Source organism: Momordica charantia (assembly GCF_013281855.1).
Source record: "Momordica charantia cultivar OHB3-1 chromosome 7 unlocalized genomic scaffold, Mcharantia_2.0 BLBB01000007.1, whole genome shotgun sequence".
NCBI lineage: Eukaryota > Viridiplantae > Streptophyta > Magnoliopsida > Cucurbitales > Cucurbitaceae > Momordica > Momordica charantia.
In genome coordinates this window covers 10,179,748-10,203,278 of record NW_028275165.1, presented here as the reverse complement: position 1 = coordinate 10,203,278, position 23,531 = coordinate 10,179,748, and the positions used below count along the sequence as shown (strand labels likewise).

Genomic DNA, 23,531 nt, shown 5'->3' with positions numbered 1-23,531 from the left:
TAATGCAAGTCAAGGTCCGTGTGGGTGTGGGTAAATGCCAAATGTATCAGAACGAAGATATTTTCGCGAATCTGCTATCATTCGATCGGATTGCAAAACGAACGTGTCGCCGGAGCTGCTGTTCGTCGGAGGCAGCCGTCGGGAGCTGCGCACGTCGTCGAGGTTGAGGCCGTAGCAGCAGATCGTCGGGCTGCCATGGAGCTGATCTGCGCGTCGTATGCCGCCGTGAGGACGCCGTTCGTCGTGCGCCGCCGCGAGGAGTGCTGCAGGACGGTGCAGAAACGGTTGCGTCGCCGTGGGTCACCGTCTTGTCCGTGAGCCGCACGCTGCAGGCGTCGTTGGAAGGTGCCGCCGCTGCTGTCGAAGACCGCCGCAGCTGCTTGGTTGGATTCCGCCGCCGTGCTGTCGAAGACCGCTGCTGCTGCCGCCCTGTGGCTTCGTCGGAGTGTGCCGCCGCTGGAGAACAAGAAGGTGCCAGCTGGGTTGCTCGAAGAAGAAGAAGAAATCTGGGGGGCTGGCGGCTGGGGAAAACAAAAGGGAGAGGAAGAAGAAAAAGGAATGGTTTAGGGTTTCTCCTTTTTTTTTTATTTTATTCTTATTTTACACTTTTGTTTTCCTTTATTTACTAACATTGTTTTAAAAACCATAACCTAAATTCTCCAAAATTTGAAAACTTAATTTATCCTAACTATCTAAATTAAACATAGATTCTCATTTATCCAAAAATTAGAACTCCAAAATTACAAACCCAAGAATATCAACTTTGGGAAAAACCCAAAGGCACTAATGATATCTTAAAATTAACGTACCCGAGAACGCGGGGCGTTACAAACGCATTCCACTGGCGAAGACATCACGCATAGATAGGCGATCACGAATTGCCAACCAAGAAATAAACTAATGTTTATGGATATTCCCACCAAACCATAACAAGGAAAAATAAGGAACTAGCGGACGATGAGGACGAAAAAGCCCCCAAGCATTAGAGACCGAAAAAAGGCCAGACACCGCAGGAGTCCAGACAAGGCGATCCTTCTGACCAACCACGGCTTGCACCGACATCACCTCCGGGAAAAGATCAATAAGATCCATCGAAACACGAGGCCACCGTCAGGAACCATCAGGGAGCAAAAAGTCAGCAACCTTAGCCATAGAAGAGCTAGCAGCATCATAAATGACCCTATCCCCACACCTCGGGTGAATCGGACTCCCCGACAACCAGGAATCGTGCCACACAAAACAAAGCCGACCATCCCTAAGAACAGTACGCACCAGAGGACGGAGTGAATCCCGGACACCCAGAATATCCCGCCAACACCAGGAAAACCGAGGCGAAGGACGAACAGTCCATTATAAGTATCAATATACATATAATCCCTTAAGTAATTTGAACAATTCAAATTCTCCAAAACTTGATCCTCGTTTTACCCGTTATGAGCTAGTAAGGGGACCTAATGGACCTACAGATCCGAAGCTCTACCGATACGAGATTAATCAGTCAAACTCATTTACCGAGTTAATCAACATTCGTTAACTACGAGTCATTCCACTAAAGACCCGCAGTTACACTTTTCTCATTGTAGAATGTTTTCATGTCCATGGATATACGACCATTAATGACAAGTCAATCTTTCACGAGTGCTCGTAACTCAAGTGGGTCAAATTACCGTTTTACCCCTGAGTTACATCTTACTCCTTAAATACCACTACTCCTCTAATGAACAACCCGGTTATGGTCTGACCAATAATCGGAAGTCCCTCTCGGGCCAATGAGAGGGTGGGGTCCCTTGTTCAAGTCTCGGAGTCAGCATTTAAGGGAACACTCATCTACTCCCCTAAAGTCGGAGAGGAGTGAATTCCATGTTGTGAAGTTATGTTCCCAGCTCCCCACTTGGTCTCGTCCCCACAATGGTAGGAATGTTGAGTCGGTAACTTGGGCCACTCTCACCTATACAGATCAAAGGACGAGCCCTCACGGGCAGGAGTCCATAACTCACTCAGGATTGAGAATGAGTTGTCTGGTCATCCTAAGAAACAGCAATCTATTAGTTAACGGTGTTACATCTAAAGATTGGCTATTTCGTGGTCCGGTCTTATACAAACTCATTGTATCGGATACCCTCACTCACATGTCTCCACACGAACGACTTGGATCGAGTCGTCTGTAACCTTTACAGAGTGGGTCGTATCCATAGTGTTGCCAAGATAAGGTACTCAGCCTTATCCATATACTATCGACCTTTTAGGTTATTCACGGGACATTATCCACTTGTATATCAGGGTATATTAAATATATACCTCGTATATCAGGGATATATCAAATATATACCCAATATATCAAATATATACCCAGTACATATACTATCCCGGTTACACTAGAATAACCTCGGATGTTTAGTTTATTGGATTTTGGACAATGCAATGCTATGAATTCAACAACAAATTTATTGAATAAAACTTTATTGAATATACATTTGTTTTTACACAAAATATAAACTACGAGTTTAGGGCAACACACCCAACAGGAACCAGGTTGGAAAGTGAGGAAAAGACGAGCCTCATACATTTCCTCAGGAGCAACGTCGATGTATTCGTGTGGTAGCATGAGGACATGCCAGGAATTGATCGGGAAGTCATGGTACACCGACTCAACGTCGACAAGAGCTATAGACCAGTGAAAGAAAAGCGTCGTGCCTTCAACCAAGAAAGGAACGAGATTGTAACTGAGCAGGTAAATGATCTACTAAAAGCAGGGTTCATTCGAGAGGTGCATTACCCCTAGTGAATATCAAACGTCGTGCTAGTAAAGAAGCCCAATGGTAAATGGAGAATGTGCATCGACTTCACGGACCTAAATAAGGTCTGCCCTAAGGATTCTTTTCCTTTGCCTAGGATAGATCAACTGGTCGACGCTACCGTTGGACATGAAAGACTGAGTTTCATGGACGCTCTGGATACAATCAAATTAAGATGCACCTACCAGATTAAGAGTAGACCTCTTTCGTCACAAGCCGAGGCTTATATTGCTACACAATAATGCTATTCGGGTTAAAAAACGCTGGTGCAACCTATCAACGAATGGTAAATCAGATGTTTGTAGCACTGATCGATAAAAATATGGAGGTCTACAGGGATGATATGCTAGTAAAAAGCCGAAAAGGCAATCAACACAAAGCAGACTTAGCAGAGGCGTTTGAAGTCTTGAGGAGGTACAAAATGAAGTTGAATCCCAACAAGTGCATGTTTGGAGTGACCTTAGGGAAATTTCATGGGTTCCTAGTGTAACGACCCAGAAATTTCCGCTCACCTCTAGGTCACGTTAACTACCCAACTAATCAAATTTAACCCCGGCTATAACCTGCCAACTTCCTATGTTGCATCAGCACACATCCCAAGCCCTTTCGCGAGGCGTCGCTGTAAACCACTAAACCTCCCGTCCCGTCGGGGACAGTTAACACAGGGGCAGACACCAAACGCTTCTTCAGTTCTTGGAAAGTCCCCTCACACTCGCTGCTCCAAGTGAAGGTAGCATTCTTACGAGTCAACGGTGCCGCTATCCGAGAGAAATTCTGGATGAACTTCCTGTAATAACCAGCCAAGCCGAGGAAACTACGAATCTCCATAACGGAACTAGGTCTTGGCCAGTTGCTAACAGCCTCTACCTTGGCGGGGTCTACTACAATACCCTCCCTGGTGACTATGTGCCCTAAGAAAGCCACTTGGTCCAGCCAGAACTCACACTTTGAAAACTTTGCATACAACTTATTTCCCCGTAGTGTAGTCAAAACCTGCCTGAGATGTTCTTCGTGGCACTTCTCAGTCTTGGAGTATATCAGGATGTCGTCGATGAACACGATGACAAAAGAATCTAAATACTCCTTAAAGATCCGATTCATTAGATCCATAAAGGCTGCCGGAGCATTTGTGAGTCCAAAAGACATCACGACAAACTCATAGTGCCCATACCTTGTTCTGAACGTCGTCTTCGAGATGTCGGCCTCTTTTAGCCTTAACTGGTGGTACCCCGAACGCAAGTCTATCTTCGAGAACACCTTCGCCCCCTGAAGCTGATCAAAAAGGTCATCAATGCGTGGTAGAGGATACTTATTCTTAACCGTAACTTTGTTTAGCTCTCTGTAATCTATACAAAGTCGCATAGAACCGTCTTTCTTCTTAACAAAGAGCACGGGCGCACCCCAAGAGGATACGCTTGGGCGGATGAAACCCTTGTCGAGTAATTCTTCCAACTGTAGCTTCAGTTCTTTCAACTCCGCCGGAGCCATTCGATAGGGTGCTTTCGAGATGGGAGCCGTCCCTAGCAGCAACTCTATACAAAAGTCCACCTCGCGGAACGGAGGCAAACTGGGGAGGTCCTCAGGGAACACGTCAGAGAACTCATTGACCACACGAACCGCCTCAATGGTCGGCACAACCTTCCTTGTATCCACAATGCTAGCCAAATAGGCCCAGGCACCACGCTGGAGAAGATGGCTGGCCTTTAATGCTGACACCACCCTCGGGACCCCGGCCTTGACTCCTTTAAAGGTAAAGTTTTGTCCGGAGGGCAAGCGAAAGCTAACTTCCTTCTTTGAGCAATCAATGTTAGCCCGGTTGGCAGCTAACCAATCCATGCCTAGTATTACATCGAAATCCTGCATATCTAGTTGGATTAACTTTACCTCCACAGTCTGACTATCGAAAGAGAGCTGGCCTCCTTTCACCACTTGACTAGTGACCAACACAGATCCTGACAGAGTGGATACCGACAGTAGAAAGCCTAGCGATTCTAGCTCTAGGTCCGCATGCCGAACAAAAGTAGAAGCAATGAAAGAGTGACTAGACCTCGAGTCAAATAAAGCGTAAGCAGGCATACTGAGTACTAAAACAGTCCCTGCAAAAGTAACACGCATGCAATAAAACACAAGCATATACACACAGCTCAAGACTCGCTAAGAGAAGGTACCTGTGACTACCGCCTCGGCATGCTCAACATCCCCCCTAGTAAGAGCTAATACGCGAGCCCTATGGGTTCCACCTTGGGTTGCCGCCGTCGCAGGGATCCTCTGGCCTAAAGCTTGGGCATTCGAGCCGGTCATCGGACACTCCCTTGCAAAATGTCCTTCCTTCTGACACCTGTAACATATTCTTTTTCCCGCCCAACACGGTCCAGCATGGCTCCTCTTACAAGAGGGGCACACCGGAGAAACAGTCTGCCTTTGCACAAGCTGCTGGTGTCCCCTCGAGGGTTGATTGGAGGAGAACGATGCAAATTTCCTCTTGACCCCCGAGCTGGAGCCCATCACCTGTCGAGACTGAGGTTCCTCGAGACATTTGTCCATAACCAACGCACATCTGACTGCTGCTGCATAAGTAGTTGGTTCTTTGAGAACAAGTAGCCCCTTGATCTCCCTACGCAAACCGTCAATGAACTTGTCAATCTTTAATTGTTCAGTAGGGATATATTGCATCCCAAAACGGGATAGCTCAGTGAACTTCCTCTCGTATTGGGCCACAGTTAGGCTCCCTTGAGTGAGACGGAGAAACTCTGCCCGTTTTTCGTTCCTGACAGTCACGGGGAAATAGTACTCATAGAGTAGGTCCTTAAACCTCGCCCACGTGACGGGTGCGTTGGCGTGATCCTCCGCTGCCGCCACCGACTCCCACCAGTTTACTGCTTCACCCCGATGCATAAACACTGCTCCCCAGACCTTGAATTCGTCGGAGCATCCCAAGTACACATAAAGGGCTTCCAACTCTCTGACCCACTCCTCAGCCGCAGTAGGCCTCTCACTCACCCCGTTGAAAACGGGTGGTCCGAAACGTTTGAAATCCATGATGAACTGGACCTCCTCCTGTTGAATCTGTGCCCGGCGAGGCTGCTGCGCCTGAGCCCCACCAACTCCATTCGCATTATCCAGCAATACTTGTAATGCCTCAGCTAGTAACGCCACCTGGGGATTCACCTGGAGAATTCCCTGAGGTGCTGACTGCGGGACCGGGGTGCTACCCCTCCAGGAACTGCCGGGGGAACATTTGGATCTGCTGCCTCCTCACCCCTAGGGTTCGGATCCTCGTAGTTGTGAGCTCTCGTGTTCCGTCGAAAAGCCATTGTCTAAAGGAACAGAGAACAGAGCACCAAGGTCAGTAGCACACTAACTGGACGCAACACAAGTGAAAGCTTCAAGCAAAGTCTACATAATGAATCCAAGAAACACACCGACCTATCCAGTATCAGTCAATAATAATATCTCAATCATAAGCAATGTAAGACATTCATGATCGAACATCCAGAACTCGGAAACGTACCTGGTGATGACGAGGAGACTGACAAGGACCGTACACTAACGACCTAGATTCTAGGACAGTCTACAGGAACAACTCCGCTCTGATACCAATTGTAACGACCCAGAATTTCCGCTCACCTCTAGGTCACGTTAACTACCCAACTAATCAAATTTAACCCCGGCTATAACCTGCCAACTTCCTATGTACATAAACTTATACAGTCAAGTACCAATCCTCAGCAAATTAACGATAAACCAATCTCATGGAATAACATTCAACAACATTCATGAACCACTTCACGAGGCAAGTTATTATTCAATTTATGTGAATCTAAACAAATGGAATAAATCTTAAATAGGCACCTAACCCGAAGCAAATCTAACGACAAGGGAAAAATCTCTCAAATATTTAAATGCAAATAAACCGTTTATTGGCCACAACATAAGGCCCTAACCAATGAATTAAACTAAATAGGAAAAACTAAGCAGCCTATGGTCCTCGCTTGTCAGGTCTCCTCCGTCCCATCACCCTGGTCACTCCCGAGTCCTTCACCTGAAACAATCATTGTAGAAAGGGGGGGTGAGTAGATGAAATATACTCCGTAAGTAGCCCTCACCAAGCACACACAAACATCATGCTCATAACCATAAAGGAAACATACATCGTCATGCTCTATCATATCAGTATGCGAACAACCATAGACATGCTTTACTGGTACATTATATATTCATCCATAAACATGCTCTATAAGACCCAATGCTAACCACAATCATATAAAAACAAATACCGTCCACCTGACTCTCCAACACCTCAAATACAACTATGTTCACCTCAGTTATTCGAGCTCTTCGAAGCCATTCTTTTGGTAGTGTCGGCCCCTGACCATTTATACCCAGAGCCCTGACACTAGTGCATCGACCCTCGACCATTTATACCCGAGGCCTCGATGTCTTACAATCTATTGGCCCTTGACCATTTATACCCAAGGCCCCAATAGTTCTCCTTCGGAAAGACTCCTCGCATCGACCCCCGACCATTTATACCCGAGGCCTCGATACCCAATTAGTGATGTATCAGCCCACGACCATTTATACCCGAGGCCCTGACACTCACCCATTCACTTCATAATTTGTAAAACTCCACATATCGTTTCTAGCCACCAACCAAGATTCCAGTACTAACCCCTTAATAACACCAACCACCACAACGCCCATCAACAACACCACCATTAGTATGATTTCAATGCATCTCACAACTCACCAACACATTTCAGCATGCTTCCACAACATAAATATCATTCTAATAGCAAAACAATAAATCAATCATGCTTTCACAACATATTAAATCTTAACAACAACGCCACAGTGAGTTTGGTCGTAACAGAGCATGGTCAACAAGTTTTAAACGACTGCAGTCCAACACAGATCACCCAAGCACTCATTATCCAACATCCGCAAACATTAAGCATTGCCAGATATAATAAAAACTCATAAAACATGCCAAACACTTCATACAGATTTCAGACAACAAACATCCCCACCATAATATTTATTTTAACGAATATTCCCTGCAAACACACATCATTCCACGACAGATCTCGGCAGCTCAACAATACAAAGTTTCTACTATTATCACCAACGAACATTCAACACTACCTAGGCATACAAACCAACATAAACGAGAGTTACACCGCACGACATCGTATCAGAACCATTTTCAAAACATCATAAATGGTACATCGACAAATAAATAATAAACACCAACACACGCACCCACCCCGTGCTACTTACTCACAACCGCTCCCTTAAATGTTGCGCCGACTCCACACCTAAGCACACCGAAACAGAAAATACAGCACATTAAACAACCTATTTGGCCTCCGAAATTCGACTCTAAAAGGATTCGAATGACACATTACCCCCAAACCGGCTTCGTATGGATGTGGGTCACCTAGATCTAGCTTGCCAAGGTGTGGGTAGCCTAAATCGAGCTTCGAACGAGCGTGGGTCGCCGCCAAACATCCAAAACACCGCTGTAACGTTCAATCTCTGCCGCTGTTCCGCTGCTGTACGCCGTTCGCCGTGCGCCGCCGCGAGGAGGGGTCGCACTGCCGCTGGAGCACCGGGAGTCGCCGGTCGCCGCGGTTCGAACGCTGCCATGGGAAGATTGCGCCGCTGCTGCTCAACCCGCGCGCAGAACCGCCGCCGTCGCACCACGCCGGAGGAGGGAGCCTCGCGCCGCCGCTCGGAACCACCGGATCTGCTGCTTCACGCCGTCGATCGCCGCCTCTCGCCGCTCGTGGATCTGCCGCCGCCGAGTGCCGCTGTCCGTGAAGCCGATATGCCGCTGCCGCCGTCGGGGTTGCCCGAAAACGGGAATGGATCGGGGAGATGAAGAAGAACCAAAGAGGGAAAACGGCTAGGGTTGAAGGGAAAGAAGAAGAAAGAAAAGGAGCTTGGGGCTAGGGTTTTCTTTTCCTTTTGTTTTGTTTTAAAACTCATTTACCCCAATGGAGGCCCAACGCGTTCAGGCCCAAGAGGAAAGAAGTCCATCCCCCTTAAAACAAGACCCACCACACCGAGTCGGTAATTATTAATTTAAGTTGGAGTTTAGAGCCCGATAGTAAGGGTAACTTTAGTTAACGATCCAAAAATTTAATTAACAATCAATTTAAAATTACTGAAAAAAAAATCTCCCGATTCGGGACTAACTAACCTGAGGGACTCGGGGCGTTACACCTAGTGCACCATCGAGGAATCGAAGCCAACCCTGATAAAATCATAGTCATGGTGGAGATGGACTCACTCATAAATTTAAAGCAATTGCAGGGGCTCAACGGAAGAATAGCCGCACTCAACAAATTTGTGAGTCGTTCAACCAACAAGTGTCTACCATTCTTCAAAATCCTAAGAAAAAAGGGACAGTTCGAATGGATGAAAGAGTGCAAGGTTGCCTTCAAGGAGCTAAAGCAATACCTAGGGGAGGCCCCACTCCTCTCAAAACCGATCACTGATGACGAGCTTTACCTATACCTAGCTTTATCAGACATTGGGGTGAGTTCAGCATTGGTGAAATAAGAGGATGGACGACAGTCTCCAATTTACTACACAAGTGAAGCGATGGTAGATGTAGAAGTCAAATAGCCACAAGTGGAAAAATTGGCGCTAATATTAGTCACCTCGGTTCGTAGATTGCACCTATATTTCCAAGCTCACAAGATAACCGTCCACACCAACTTTCCTCTACGACAAATCCTGCAAAGGCCAGATACTTTAGGGCGACTAGTAAAATGGGCCGAAGAGCTCAGTGAATACAACATCCATTAGAAACTGAGGACTCCGATGAAAGGACAAGCTGTAGCGAACTTCATAGTGGAATTAACACAAAGAGAACATCAAGTCTATAGCATCAATCAACAGCTAGTCCTGCAAGATGAGGAAGAGCAACCTTGGACCCTTTACGTGGACGGGTCCTCAAATCTTAGAGGATGCAGGGCAGGGCTTCTACTGGTCTCCCCATATAGGGAAAGATTCGAATATGCACTACGGTTTAGTTTCCATGCATCCAATAACGAGGCTAAATACGAAGCTCTGCTGGCAGCATTGAAGGTTGCCAGATACATTGGGGTCACAAATATATTGTTACTTAGTGATTCACAGTTGATCGTAAGTCAGGTGAGAGAGGAGTTTCAAACCAAAGAGTCCCAAATGGCAAGATACCTCTCCCAGATAAGAGACCAGCTCGGCCAATTCTTAAAATATGAGATCAGGCAAATTCTCCGTGTCCAAAACGTCAATGCGGATGCGTTAGCCCGACTAGCTGCAGCCTACGAGACCGACCTGGAAATAATCATGACGGTGGAGATTTTGCCCGACCCGAGCATAAAGGTTCAGGAGGCAATGGATATCGACGAACAAGAGCAACCCAGAGAGAACTGGATGAGCCCTTTGATCAGATATTTAAGAGATGAGACCATGCCTAATGAAAGGGTAGAGTTCCAGCAACTCCAACGATGGACAACTAGGTATGTGCTTCGAGATGGAAATTTGTACAAAAAAGGCTACTCTTTACCACTCCTAAAATGTTTGGCACTAGAAGAAGCTGACTACGTCATGAGAGAGATACATGAAGGCATTTGTGGTAACCATTCTGGAGCATGATCTCTAAGCCATAAAGTCGTCCGACAAGGGTATTATTGGCCAACCATGCTGAACGATGCAATGCAGTTTACTAAAAAATGCGACAAATGTCAACGATTCGCAATGATACCTAGACAACCACCTGAACCACTAACAAGCATAATGAGTCCTTGGCCCTGCGCCCAATAGGTAATAGACCTTATAGAACCTCTCCCACAAGAAAAGGGCCAGACCAAATTTGCAGTAGTAGCAGTGGACTATTTCACCAAATGGGCCGAAGTGAAGTCCCTAGCTACAATTACTGAGAAAAAGATCACCGACTTTATTTGGAGAAATATAATTTGGCTCTTCGGAGTGCCATATACCATTATCAGTGATAATGAAAAATAGTTCGACAATGCGGCATTTCGAGACTTTTGTGGGGAGCTAGGCATTAAGCACATTTGCTCTTCACCAGCGCACCCACAAACCAATGAGCAAGTCGAAGCAGTCAACAAAATTATCAAGAGGACTTTGAAAACCAAATTAGACAAGCTTAAAGGGTTGTGGGCTGAAGAACTTCCCAGCGCATAATGGACCTACAGAACAACACCTTGCACATCAATTAGAAAAATGTCGTTTTCATTATCGTTTGGTTCTGAAGCAGCGGTGCCAGTAGAAATTGGTCTCCTTTCTCCAAGGATAGAACAATTCAATCTGCCTGAAAATTACGAATCCATACAGCTCAACCTTGAATTATTAGAGGAGCATCGAGAGACAGCACGACTACGGACAGTTGAGTACAAAAATCGGATCGCTCGATACTACAATTCGAAGGTTAAGAGACGTAACTTCGAAGAAGGCAACCTGGTCTTGAGAAAAGTTATGCCTAATACCAAAGACTCAGCTAGCGGGGTGTTGGGACCAACATGGGAAGGCCCATATGAAGTTACCAAAGTAGTTTGGGCAGGCACCTATACATTGGAAGACCAACGTGGGAAGGCCTTACTCCATCTATAGCATGCTCAGCACCTTAAGAGATATTACCACTAGCTCAGTGGTATATTCTATTTATTTTACTAGCACTTTATGCCCCGACCTTTGCTCGTCTCAGTCAGCTAAGTTGTTTACGACTCTTATCTGTTTATCCCTTTACCGTATCTAGTTCTTTATTTGAACAATTTTTCGTTTCTAATAAAAGCTTTCAACAGTTAGGACATAACTTGATGCAAATCCAACCACGGATCCATTGACTGTACCCGGGGGACCAATTACAAGAAGCAAAGCAAAGAAGATTCAAGAGGTTTTCATAATACATCTTCAAAGGCTAGCTAATGCACACGAGGAGACAAAGATTTCTGAGGCAAAAATTCTTTACAATGTTAATTTAATGAGTCAAGAAGAGAATGGAGCAAAGATGGCACGGGAAAAGTTGTCTATTTTGAGAGATGGCACGGAGGACAAAAAAAGTGTGCAGATTGGTGAACAGGTGCCTTTGCAGATTGCACCTCTTGGGAGTTTGTGATGTCAAAGCTTGTCAAATCTCATCTAAACGTAAAGCGCCTCCTACATGTGATTTCCAAGACAATTTAAAGCAATTTTACATTTTTGGACTCACATTTAGTTGTCTAGTTTGATGTGCAATCATGTTTTAATTTGCATGTCTTATTTTCTACAATTTGCATTAAATAGGATTTGAAAGACTTTTGGTGTTCCTCATGTTGAACGACCCTTTGGCCTATTTAAAGGCTTGTAATCACCTTGTTTTGGAAGATTAAAAAAAAACATATTGAAATTCAAGAACTTTTGTTCCTTAACACTTTTGGTGTTGCTTCTTTCAAATCTTGCTTTAGGTTTGATGTTAAACCGATTCATTGGATTAGTCTCGATCAAGCTAATTCTGGAGTGAGTCGTCTTAGGATCTAGGAGTGACCATCGTAGATTCTAAGTCCGATCTAAGAGTGATTCATCTTCTAACCTTACTCTTGGTTGGAATCATTCGGTAAGTTAGTCGTTTTTGTGAATGTTTGCAAGGATCCTAGAAGGACCTCTAGCTTTGTAAACCCGAGCAACCTTGGCGCTTATCATTTGGTATCAGAGCATTGGTCGACATCCTTTGGCCGGTTCTAGAGGTGAAATATCTTTACTTTATTTAATTTTATTTTTCTGTTATTTTCCTCTTTCGAAAGTAGTTTCTTACAAAGTGTAACAAGACATAACTTGTCTTGAAATTCTTGTATTTTGCTCTCGGATCATTAGCAAAGAAAAAAAATTAGAAGCAAAAAAAAAAAAAGGAAAAAAAAAAACAGAAGCAAAAGAAAGAAAAAACAGTAGCAAAAAGAAACAAAAACAGTAGCAAAAAGAAAGAAAACCGTAGAAAAAAAAAAGCATTCGAAGATCCGAGGCACACGAAAGGTTCTTTTCATTATGTTGTGTTTTGTTTAAATTATCAAGTTGTTTATCCTGAGATTGAGTTTCTGTAGTCTTAGTTTGTGAGAGTTGATCATTGAATTAGTTATATCAAGCTTTAAGCAAGATTGCACCAAAATTTAAGCCAACCCTTACATCTTTGACCTAGTACCAAAAGCCTACCCTTGAGTGATAAACACGAGTGTCCTTGAGTGAAATCTTGGTGAGAAGAGTGGTAAGGTCCTTATTATCATTATTATTGTTTCTAACAAAATGGCACAGGATGGAGTACCCACAAGTACCGCAAGATCCTAACATGGTGATTCTTCAAGCAATTCAAGGAATGATGGAAATGATGATGGAAGATAGACAAGAAAGGAGAGCGCAACAACAAAGAGAAGAATGAGCCTTACAAGAAGATGATGCGTTTGACCTTGCTGAACAAGAAAGACAAGTTGGAGGAAGAAGAAATGGGAGAGGAAGAGGACGAAATAACTTTGCCAACGTCATGCAACCTAGAAGATTGGAAAGATTAAATGAAAATAGGGATGGCGGAGTTAAACTCAAGATTCCACCCTTTAGTGGAACGGCGGACCCCGATGCTTACTTGCAATGGGAAAGGAAGATAGAACATGTGTTTGATTGCTATACATATAGTGAGAATACGAAGATGAGACTCGCCATTGCTGAATTCACCAATCATGCCGGTGAATGGTATCAAAATCTCAAATTAGAAAGAAGAAGGAAGGAGGAGGATCCATTAGACACTTGGGAAGAACTCAAAGAAGCCATGAGAAGGAGGTACGTTCCAAAACACTATGAAAGAGATTTGAAAACTAAACTGCAAGCTTTGAGGCAGGGAACGAAAAGTGTTGCTGAGTATTATCAAGAGATGGAGACCTTAATGCTAAAAACCCAAATCCGAGAAGAAGAGGAAGACACCATGTCTAGATTCCTTCGAGGTTTGAATCGAGAAATTGCTCATGCTGTTGATAGAAATCCACCGCCTTACCTAGAAGATATGTACCATTATGCTGTCAAAATTGAAGATCAATTGAAGGAAGAAAAAGAGTATTCAAAAAGGTACACATCTAAAGCTAATACATATTCTAATTCTAATGCTTGGAACAAGGCTGGTTTTGTGAATAGGAATGAATCATTGCAACCAAAAGGAAAGTTCGTAGCTGCCAAAAGAATGGAGGGAGAAAGTTCCAATACTAAAAAGAATGAAGCTCCAAAGGAGGTAAGGGAAAAGACTAGTTCTATTCAATGTTGGAAGTGCAAAGGGTTTGGACACATGAGTAAAGATTGTGTCAATAAAAGAGTTATGGTGATAAGAAATGGTGTAGTTGACTCGGATGATGATTGTGAGGAACATGATGAAGAATTTGAAGAACGTGATGAAGAGTATATTGAAGAAGGTAACTTCATATCCTTGATAACAAGAAGGGTACTTAGTGTACAAATCAAGGAAGAGAAAGTTGAAGATCAAAGGGAAAACTTGTTTCACACAAGATGCTTAATTGAAGGAAATCCGTGTAGCTTGGTGATTGATAGTGGAAGTTGCACAAATGTGGTAAGTAGTTTTCTTGTTAAGAGACTTCAACTTGCTACACGTCCACATCCAAAACCATACAAACTTCAATGGTTGACAAACAAAGGAGAACTAAAGGTAAACTCCCAAGCTCTTATTCCTTTTACATTGGGAAGATACAAAGATGAAGTCCTTCGTGATGTTGTCCCTATGAATGCGGGGGATATACTATTGGGCCGACCATGGCAATATGATAGAGAGGTCACATATGATGGGCTGTTGAACAAGTATAGTTTTACTTTGAAAGGAAAGAAATTTACTTTACTTCCGTTGTCTCCATTTGAAGTACATTGTGACCACTTGAAATTAGAGAAGAAAAGAAAAGAATTTGAAGAAAAAGAGAGGAGAGAAGAGAGCAAAAGTGAGACTAGTGAAAAAAAGAGAAGAGTGAAAGGCAAAATGAGAGTAAAAATCAAGAAGAAAAAAAAGATGAGTTGAAAAGAAAGAATGTGAGTTTGATTGTAAGAAAGAGTGAATTGAGAAATGTGTTGTTAACCCAAGAGCCACATTTTGTGCTTATGTGCAAAGGTATGTGTTTAGCAATTGAAACAAAATCTCATGATGTTTTGCCAAGTGCATTTAAGTCTCTTTTGCAGGAATTTAATGACATGTTTCCCCATGAAGATGCACCTACGGGTTTACCTCCTCTTAGAGGGATTGAACATCAAATTGACTTTATACCAGGTGCAACTCTCCCAAACATGGCTGCCTATAGGACCAATCCCACCGAAACCAAGGAGATTCAAAGGCAAGTGGAAGAACTCATGGAGAAAGGTTATGTTAGAGAAAGTATGAGTCCTTGCTCGGTTCCGGTAATTTTGGTACCCAAGAAAGATGGCACATGGAGGATGTGTGTTGATTGTCGAGCCATCAACAAAATCACGGTAAAGTATCGACATCCTATTCCTAGATTGGATGACATGTTAGATGAATTACATGGTGCTAATCTGTTTTCAAAAATAGATCTTAAAAGTGGTTACCATCAAATTCGAATGCATGTGGGAGATGAGTGGAAAACAGCTTTCAAAACAAAGTTTGGGTTGTATGAATGGATTGTTATGCCATTTGGCCTTACTAATGCACCAAGTACTTTTATGAGGCTAATGAATCATGTTTTGAGAGAATACATTGGAAAATTTGTTGTTGTATACTTTGATGATATTCTTGTTTACTCAAAAAGCTTGAATGATCATATTTTGCATGTCAAGACAATTTTACTAAAACTTAGAGAAGAAAAGCTTTATGCCAACTTCAAAAAGTGTAGTTTTTGTCAAGACCAAGTCAACTTCTTAGGGTTCATTGTTGGAAAGGATGGGGTGAAAGTTGATGAGGAAAAGGTAAAGGCTATTCGAGAGTGGCCAACACCCACCAATGCAACCGAGGTAAGGTCTTTTCATGGGTTGGCTAGTTTTTATAGGAGGTTTATTAAAGATTTCAGTAGCATAGCCTCACCATTAAATGAACTTGTTAAGAAGCATGCTAAATTTGAGTGGAAAGAAAAGCAAGAAAATGCATTCAATGAATTGAAAGATAAATTGAGCAATGCACCTTGTCTTGTTTTGCCTGACTTTGACAAATCTTTTGAGATTGAATGTGATGCAAGTGGGATAGGTATAGGAGCTGTTTTGATGCAAGAAAAAAGGCCGATCATGTTCTTTAGTGAAAAGCTAAATGGAGCACAGCTTAACTACCCAACTTATGACAAGGAACTCCATGCACTTGTGAGGGCTTTACAAGTTTGGCAACACTACTTATGGCCAAAAGAGTTTGTTATCCATACCGATCATGAAAGTTTGAAGCACCTCAAAAGCCAAACAAAGTTAAATCGGAGGCATGCTAAATGGGTGGAGTTCATCGAGACATTTCCTTATGTCATTCATTACAAAAAAGGTAAGGACAATGTAGTGGCCGATGCATTATCAAGGAGGTATGCTCTATTTTCTTCACTTAGTGCAAAAATTCTTGGTTTTAAGCATATGATTGAGTTGTACAAAGTTGAGAAATCGGAATTTTATGATGTGTATGAGCAATGTTTGGAAGGGAAAAATATACATGATTATCTTGTGTTTGACGGTATGCTTTTTAGGAAAGGTAAGCTTTGTATTCCTAAGTGTTCCATTCGGGAGTTGCTTGTAAAGGAGGCTCATGGGGGAGGACTTATGGGACATTTTGGAGAATTTAAAACATATAGCATGTTGTGTGAACACTTTTATTGGTTACAAATGAGGAAAGATGTGAACAAAGTGTGCAAGCAATGTTTCAAATGTAAGGAGGCTAAGTCTAAGACTCAACCACATGGTCTTTACACACCTTTAGAAGTTTCTAGTGAACCGTGGGTTGACATTAGCATGGATTTCGTTTTGGGGTTACCAAAAACTAGAAGACATCATGATAGCATTTTTGTGGTGGTTGATAGGTTTAGTAAAATGGCACATTTCATTCCATGTAACAGAACAGATGATGCTACTAATATAGCTAATCTTTTCTTTAGGGAAGTGGTTAGACTACATGGCGTTCCTAAAACCATTGTTAGTGATCGAGATGCTAAGTTTTTAAGTCATTTTTGGAAAGTTTTATGGGGCAAATTGGGTACCAAGCTTTTGTTTTCTACAACTTGTCACCCACAAACCGATGGTCAAACTGAGGTGGTTAATAGAACATTAGGGGCCTTGCTTAGGTCACTCATTTCTAAAAATCTTAAGTCTTGGGAAGAGACTCTACCTTTTGTGGAGTTTGCATATAATAGAGCTGTACATAGCACCACCCATTGTTCACCATTTGAGGTTGTTTATGGCTTTAATCCTCTAACTCCTTTAGATTTAAAACCTTTGCCACCTAATATGTTTACAAGTGATGCAGCATTGTCTAAAGCCGAATACATCAAAACATTACACAAAGAGATCAAGGAACGGATTGAGAACAAGAATCGAAAGCTAGTAAGTCGCAAGAACCAAGGGAGAAAGAAAGTTATTTTTAACCCAGGTGATTGGGTTTGGGTTCATCTACGAAAGGAACGGTTTCCAGATCAGAGGAAGTCAAAACTTCAACCAAGAGGAGATGGTCCTTTTCAAGTGCTTGAACGGATCAATGACAATGCGTACAAATTGGATCTTCGAGGTGAGTATAATGTAAGTTCTACTTTTAATGTGGCTGATTTGACTCCTTTTGATGTAGGAAATGAAGACCTTGATTTGGGGACAAATCCTTTTAAAGAAAGGGGGGATGATGCAAATCCAACCACGGATCCATTGACTGTACCCGGGGGACCAATTACAAGAAGCAAAGCAAAGAAGATTCAAGAGGTTTTCATAATACATCTTCAAAGGCTAGCTAATGCACACGAGGAGACAAAGATTTCTGAGGCAAAAATTCTTTACAATGTTAATTTAATGAGTCAAGAAGAGAATGGAGCAAAGATGGCACGGGAAAAGTTGTCTATTTTGAGAGATGGCACGGAGGACAAAAAAAGTGTGCAGATTGGTGAACAGGTGCCTTTGCAGATTGCACCTCTTGGGAGTTTGTGATGTCAAAGCTTGTCAAATCTCATCTAAACGTAAAGCGCCTCCTACATGTGATTTCCAAGACAATTTAAAGCAATTTTACATTTTTGGACTCACATTTAGTTGTCTAGTTTGATGTGCAATCATGTTTTAATTTGCATGTCTTATTTTCTACAATTTGCATTAAATAGGATTTGAAAGACTTTTGGTGTTCCTCATGTTGAACGACCCTTTGGCCTATTTAAAGGCTTGTAATCACCTTGTTTTGGAAGATTAAAAAAAAACATATTGAAATTCAAGAACTTTTGTTCCTTAACACTTTTGGTGTTGCTTCTTTCAAATCTTGCTTTAGGTTTGATGTTAAACCGATTCATTGGATTAGTCTCGATCAAGCTAATTCTGGAGTGAGTCGTCTTAGGATCTAGGAGTGACCATCGTAGATTCTAAGTCCGATCTAAGAGTGATTCATCTTCTAACCTTACTCTTGGTTGGAATCATTCGGTAAGTTAGTCGTTTTTGTGAATGTTTGCAAGGATCCTAGAAGGACCTCTAGCTTTGTAAACCCGAGCAACCTTGGCGCTTATCATAACTCGTCCATTAATACTTGAGCTCTTATGTTATTTCTAAACCAAAACTTCTCAAGTAGGGGGACATATCTACAGTTGGTCAAGAAACTCCAAATTGGGGCAGACCTAGAAGCAGGCCACACGGGCAAAGATCCGGTCAACAAAGGTCTAGCATGGTCAAAACATATAGCAAAAGCCCGAGGTATAAAACCATTTGGCAAAGCCAAACAGGTTAGAAACCTAGAAGATCATAGCTGGCTTTGCTAAAAGTTAAATTCCAAGGCCAAAGTCTAACTTAAAGACAGGTTCAAAAGGCTTGACCACTATCAGACACCTTATGAATAGAGAAGACCTCTGGTTCATAAGGCAACAGCCAACAGTGGCAAGACAAAGTTGGTAAACTCAAGGTAAAAACCAATAGCAAAAGCCAGATAGGTAGAAATCCAAGATTGGATAAAAACCTCTAGTAAAAGCTTAATGGGTTGGAAACCTTAAATGATACAACCAGGTAACACGAACCCTCAAAATGGAGGTCTCGACATTGTCATACCAATAATAAACCTTGGAGTATAAAACCCTGGGCAAAACTCGAACAGAGCCCAAGAGACTTGACCGCAGCCGACTACGACAAAAAGGTATGAGGACTAAGAAGGTCAACCTGTGAAACAACGGTCGATCACGACAAGAGGGTACGAGGACTGCTCTATAAAAAATAGCCACTCATGGAACGATTGAGCAACAAGTACTCTCAATATAGAAGTTGGCTTCTATCTTGAGAGTGGGGGCTTTGTTATAGGAAGCAAAACTATCCAAACAATGGTGGAAACCAGACCGGGAACGAAACTACTACCGACCGGGGTCAACCCAGAACTTAGGGGTCGGCCCACCCAAAGGTCGAGGCCTGCTTGGCACCGAGGCGCCATAGGTCGGGAACACCTCCCGATCTTTCTCTCGATCCCTAGCCCGAACGACTGGTTTTGTAGAACCTCAACCCTAATGTTGGATCTCACAACGAGACACCTCACAACTCAAGAAGCCCGATGATGAGAATGACCTAGGGTTCAAATAAGGAAACCCTAGGAGGGAAAATCAACCATAAATAGGTGGGGGAGTCACCCATTGAAGGTAAGCAAGTAAACCCTAATTACTTTACTTTATAAGTCTCTCATTGCTGACTTTAGCATCGGAGCCAGTGTGACAGAAGTCATACCGGTCTAGGGTTATTCAGTTTTGCAAGTATCTGGTCCCATGTTCATCGAGTTGGGTGTGAATTTGGCAAGAATTGAGGAGGCCAAATTTCCAGCATCAATAGCGCGTGTGAGGTGTCTGCGGCAATGAGCGTGGGGGCGCAGCAAGGGTATTCGGCGTGGGCGGCAGGCAGTGTTAGCATCAGGCGGACGCACGTGTTGGCAGGGGTGCTAGCAACGATTAGGTGGGAGCACGCGCTGGGGCAAATGCTGGTCTCTTATGAGGTTAGCATGGCATGGGCATGCAAGCGCTGGCATGGTAGGCGACCGGCGAGCGCGCAGGCAGGTGGGTGTGCGGCGGTGCGTGCTGGCGTCAGGAGGGGAGCGCGTGTGGCGAGTGGTTGGGTGGTTAGCGCACGTGCTGGGGTATGCGTGGGCTAAGCATGCGCGCGGGCGCTATCGTGTGTGGGTGTGCGATGGCGCTTGCGGCAGCAGGCGATGTCGCTAACGCGGAGGGCGTCGCCTTGTGAGGTTAGCCCGTGATGGTGGGGTGCGTCATGTAGACATTGTGCATGCAGTGGGCTTATTCTCCGATCGTAGCATTTTTCTTGGATCCTCCTTGAAATCCATCTTCTTTTTATGGGGCTTCCCGTCTTATCTTTCGTTTCATTGATGTAGCTTGATTCTTGGACCTCATGCCCAAATATGATCACATCACTCACAATTACCTTCGGAGTTGGTTTGGGGGTAACTGCAAGAAAGAAGACTGTCAGAAATTACCGAGGTGGACAGATAGACCGAGCTATAGATCAATTTTCTTACCTAAATTGCCGAAGCTAATCAGCATATTCTGAAAAGGATCCTCGCTCTCATCCGTTACTAGCTAGTCACCGAACACATAAAACCATTGCCGCTTCCAGTCTTGATCGAGGAATGACCTTTAATCACTACCCCAGTCTCAGGACGAGTACAAAAGTAGTGCCTAAACTCGATCTTGGGCAAGCTCTTTAGAATGTGGGTACCTAGCATCTGATCTACGATGAGGAGCTCGGTAGGACCCAACCCCTTGCGCTCTCGCCTCTTAGTCTCATGCCACTAAAGATAATAATACCTGTATAGCATCCCACACTCTTAGGAGCAAGCTGAGTTAGGGTTAGGCTTACCTCATTCAAGAACTCCTGGGCAAAGGCTGGAAGTGGAAGACGCGTACCTAACTTGAACATCTTCAGGTAAACCCAGCGTGTCCAGCGAGTGGTTTTTTCAACTTTTCACCTCGCTTAAGGTATCTCAACCCTATGCACTCAGGGATGTCATATTTTACCCTAAGAAAGTCTTTATTGCCCTTATAGAGCTTGGAAGCACAGTATGTACTCCTAACAATCTTCTCCTAACCTCCGAGAATATGAGCCGAGTTTAAGCTAGAGTAACTCAACGACGAGCTACCCGACGATCTACCACTCCCCGAGCTATGCCTACCACTATCTGCCCTAGACATATCTACGAAAGGAAGTAAAGAAAAGAGAAAGGCTATGGAAAGAAAACCAACCTCTAAGGGGAGTGACCTGAAGCTCAGCTCGGCTCAGGACCAAATTCACTTAAAAGCATGAGAAATTAATACAAAAAGAGGTACTTTATATATAGGAAACGAAAAACAATCTCCACCATCCACGTGACCCTCAATGAGCGGTCACCTATCAATTGGCGGAAACCTACTCAAGCGCGCCGCCTTGTTGGAGCGACGTTCCACCTTCTGTCAGAACGGTCGAATTAGCAGCTCAGCTCGAGGTATAATAGCTTGCTATGTTAGAATCAACAAAATCTTCTTTGCCAAATCGAAGCTTTGGTTTACCAGAGAGGGGCCAATATTTGAGTTAAAATTAAACATTGATACATGGACACTCTTGCTCAGTTCGGAGTTACCAAAAAGGGAAAATTAAACCATCAATACTCATCAGCCTGATCAACCACCATGCTGAGAAGGATTAGAGAGCTCCACCAACCTGAGGAATATGATCTCAGGTCCGATAACTGACCTGGGGACCAAAAAACTGTAATCGCCGATCAAAACGGCTTCAACGACCTTATCCCCCCGCCTGCCTATAAAAGGGACACTCCACCCCATATTCCAGGTATGCTATTCTGCTTAGAGAAAGGCTTGCTACAGCTCATGCTCACACTAACTTGGCTGTCAAAATGTTTTTTCCTTGTATAGGTCCCACTGACTCGAAGGTCGCACCTCGACAACTCGTTTTGATTAGCACGTGACCGACTTGTGGTACTTGGCAAAATACTGCATCAACGAAAGGTTAGCAAATGCGAGCTAACTATATCAAATTAGGTCTCCCCATGTAGTCTATGGGCATTCGTTGTGCCGACTACAGGTTCTTCAAAAGGATTTCCCGTTCTTCCATCAAATATTCTGCTTTTTCCCAGATACTCGGGTTCAAATACCCATGGACTAATAGCATCTTTGAAACCATTTACCCAGAGAATGTGAGCTTTAGGATTAAGCCTTACTCCACAAAGCAATTGTTGTCCATTCGAAGAAACCCGAATGTCCCAAACCCAAGATAAATTGAACATCTGGAAGAATTGAACCCAACAATTTCCATCACTAGTTTTCTCAAAGTAACCACCTTGAAGAAAGCATATCAAATAGAACTCATAAAAGTTCTCTACTCATGACCAAATTCTTGCTTCCTAAATTCCTCTTAATGTCTCCCCATAAGATTGTGATGTTGCTGTTCATTTGCAAAGAAGAAACCTAAATGTTAGAATAGGAGGAGATTTGGATGAAAAGAAAATTGATGTGTGGTGGAAAAACCATTGTTTTGAAAGCAATTGCGGCATGACCACAGTGCTAAATTGTATGTACACCAATTGCTCCCCAAGGTTAACACAACACCTAAGTCGGACCTAAGTGACGAAATGGACTATCACCTTTTTGTAATCGTGTGGAAACAACCTTTTTGTAATTTTGTATCTCTTTCCTTTCAAATCATCAGACCCATATATATGGGTGAGAAGAAAACGGTTATAAAAGAAATTAAATGTTATTAATGACTCAATTAATTTATAAACGTTACAATAGTCATGAATTAATGTAACGAAAACAAAATGTTTGATTGTTAAATAACGGTTATTAAATCACAACAAACGTAGTATCTAAAATAACAAATTTGCTTTGTAAAACATATTTTTCCTTGTCATTTCTAACAATCCCCCATTAATGAAAAAGGTAAAAATAAAAAGAATTTCAAGCAAAGAAATGAAACTAAACTTAAGCATTAATATGTTTATATTTGAATTAATGCACAGTGAAGTGAGGGAACAACCTAAGTGACGAAAGTGAGTTACTTCTTGAACTTTTAGTACTTATAGTTGAGATCCCCACTACACATTTAGATCCTTATTTTTCAATTATGTGATACAAATTAAGTGTTATTAATAGGCATGCACATAAAACCTCAGGTCATCATGAAAGCTCTAGAAAGTAACTCTTTCATAGAAGGCGGTCCACCTTCACAATCACATTAATGATTCATCAAGTCTATCACAGATAAACCATTTAAGAGTAAGCTATGAATACTTTAAACATTATCCATCTAGTCCATACATACTACCCAAATAGAGGACTATGGATTCTCACAGTGAATCACAACATGCATAAGTGCATTATCCATCAAGTCCATATAGACCATCTAAATAAAAGGCTATAGATTCTCACAGTATATCACAAACATTAGGGTTTTAGTCTCATACATATTGAAGACTAAAAAATTATCCTCCTTGTTAGGCCTTTGGTGAGAGGATTCACTAAGTTCCTCTTGGATTTCACATACTCCAATGATATAATTTCACCTTTCAGCAAC

General features: G+C 42.9%; 2 protein-coding genes across 2 annotated transcripts; one reads left to right on the top strand and one right to left on the bottom strand.

The window, feature by feature from the left end:
- Positions 1 to 1,110: 1,110 nt before the first annotated feature.
- On the bottom strand, positions 1,111 to 6,109 carry LOC148210318 (uncharacterized). Its single transcript, XM_088126287.1, has 5 exons — positions 6,008 to 6,109; positions 4,964 to 5,951; positions 3,359 to 4,891; positions 2,565 to 2,694; positions 1,111 to 1,255 (listed from the first exon to the last, which is right to left on the bottom strand). The coding sequence occupies exons 1-5, from the start codon at positions 6,107 to 6,109 to the stop codon at positions 1,111 to 1,113; spliced, it is 2,898 nt and encodes a 965-aa protein (XP_087982413.1).
- Positions 6,110 to 9,626: 3,517 nt separating this feature from the next.
- LOC148210317 (uncharacterized) lies at positions 9,627 to 10,445 on the top strand. Its single transcript, XM_088126286.1, has one exon. The coding sequence runs from the start codon at positions 9,627 to 9,629 to the stop codon at positions 10,443 to 10,445; it is 819 nt and encodes a 272-aa protein (XP_087982412.1).
- The last annotated feature ends 13,086 nt before the right edge of the window (positions 10,446 to 23,531 follow it).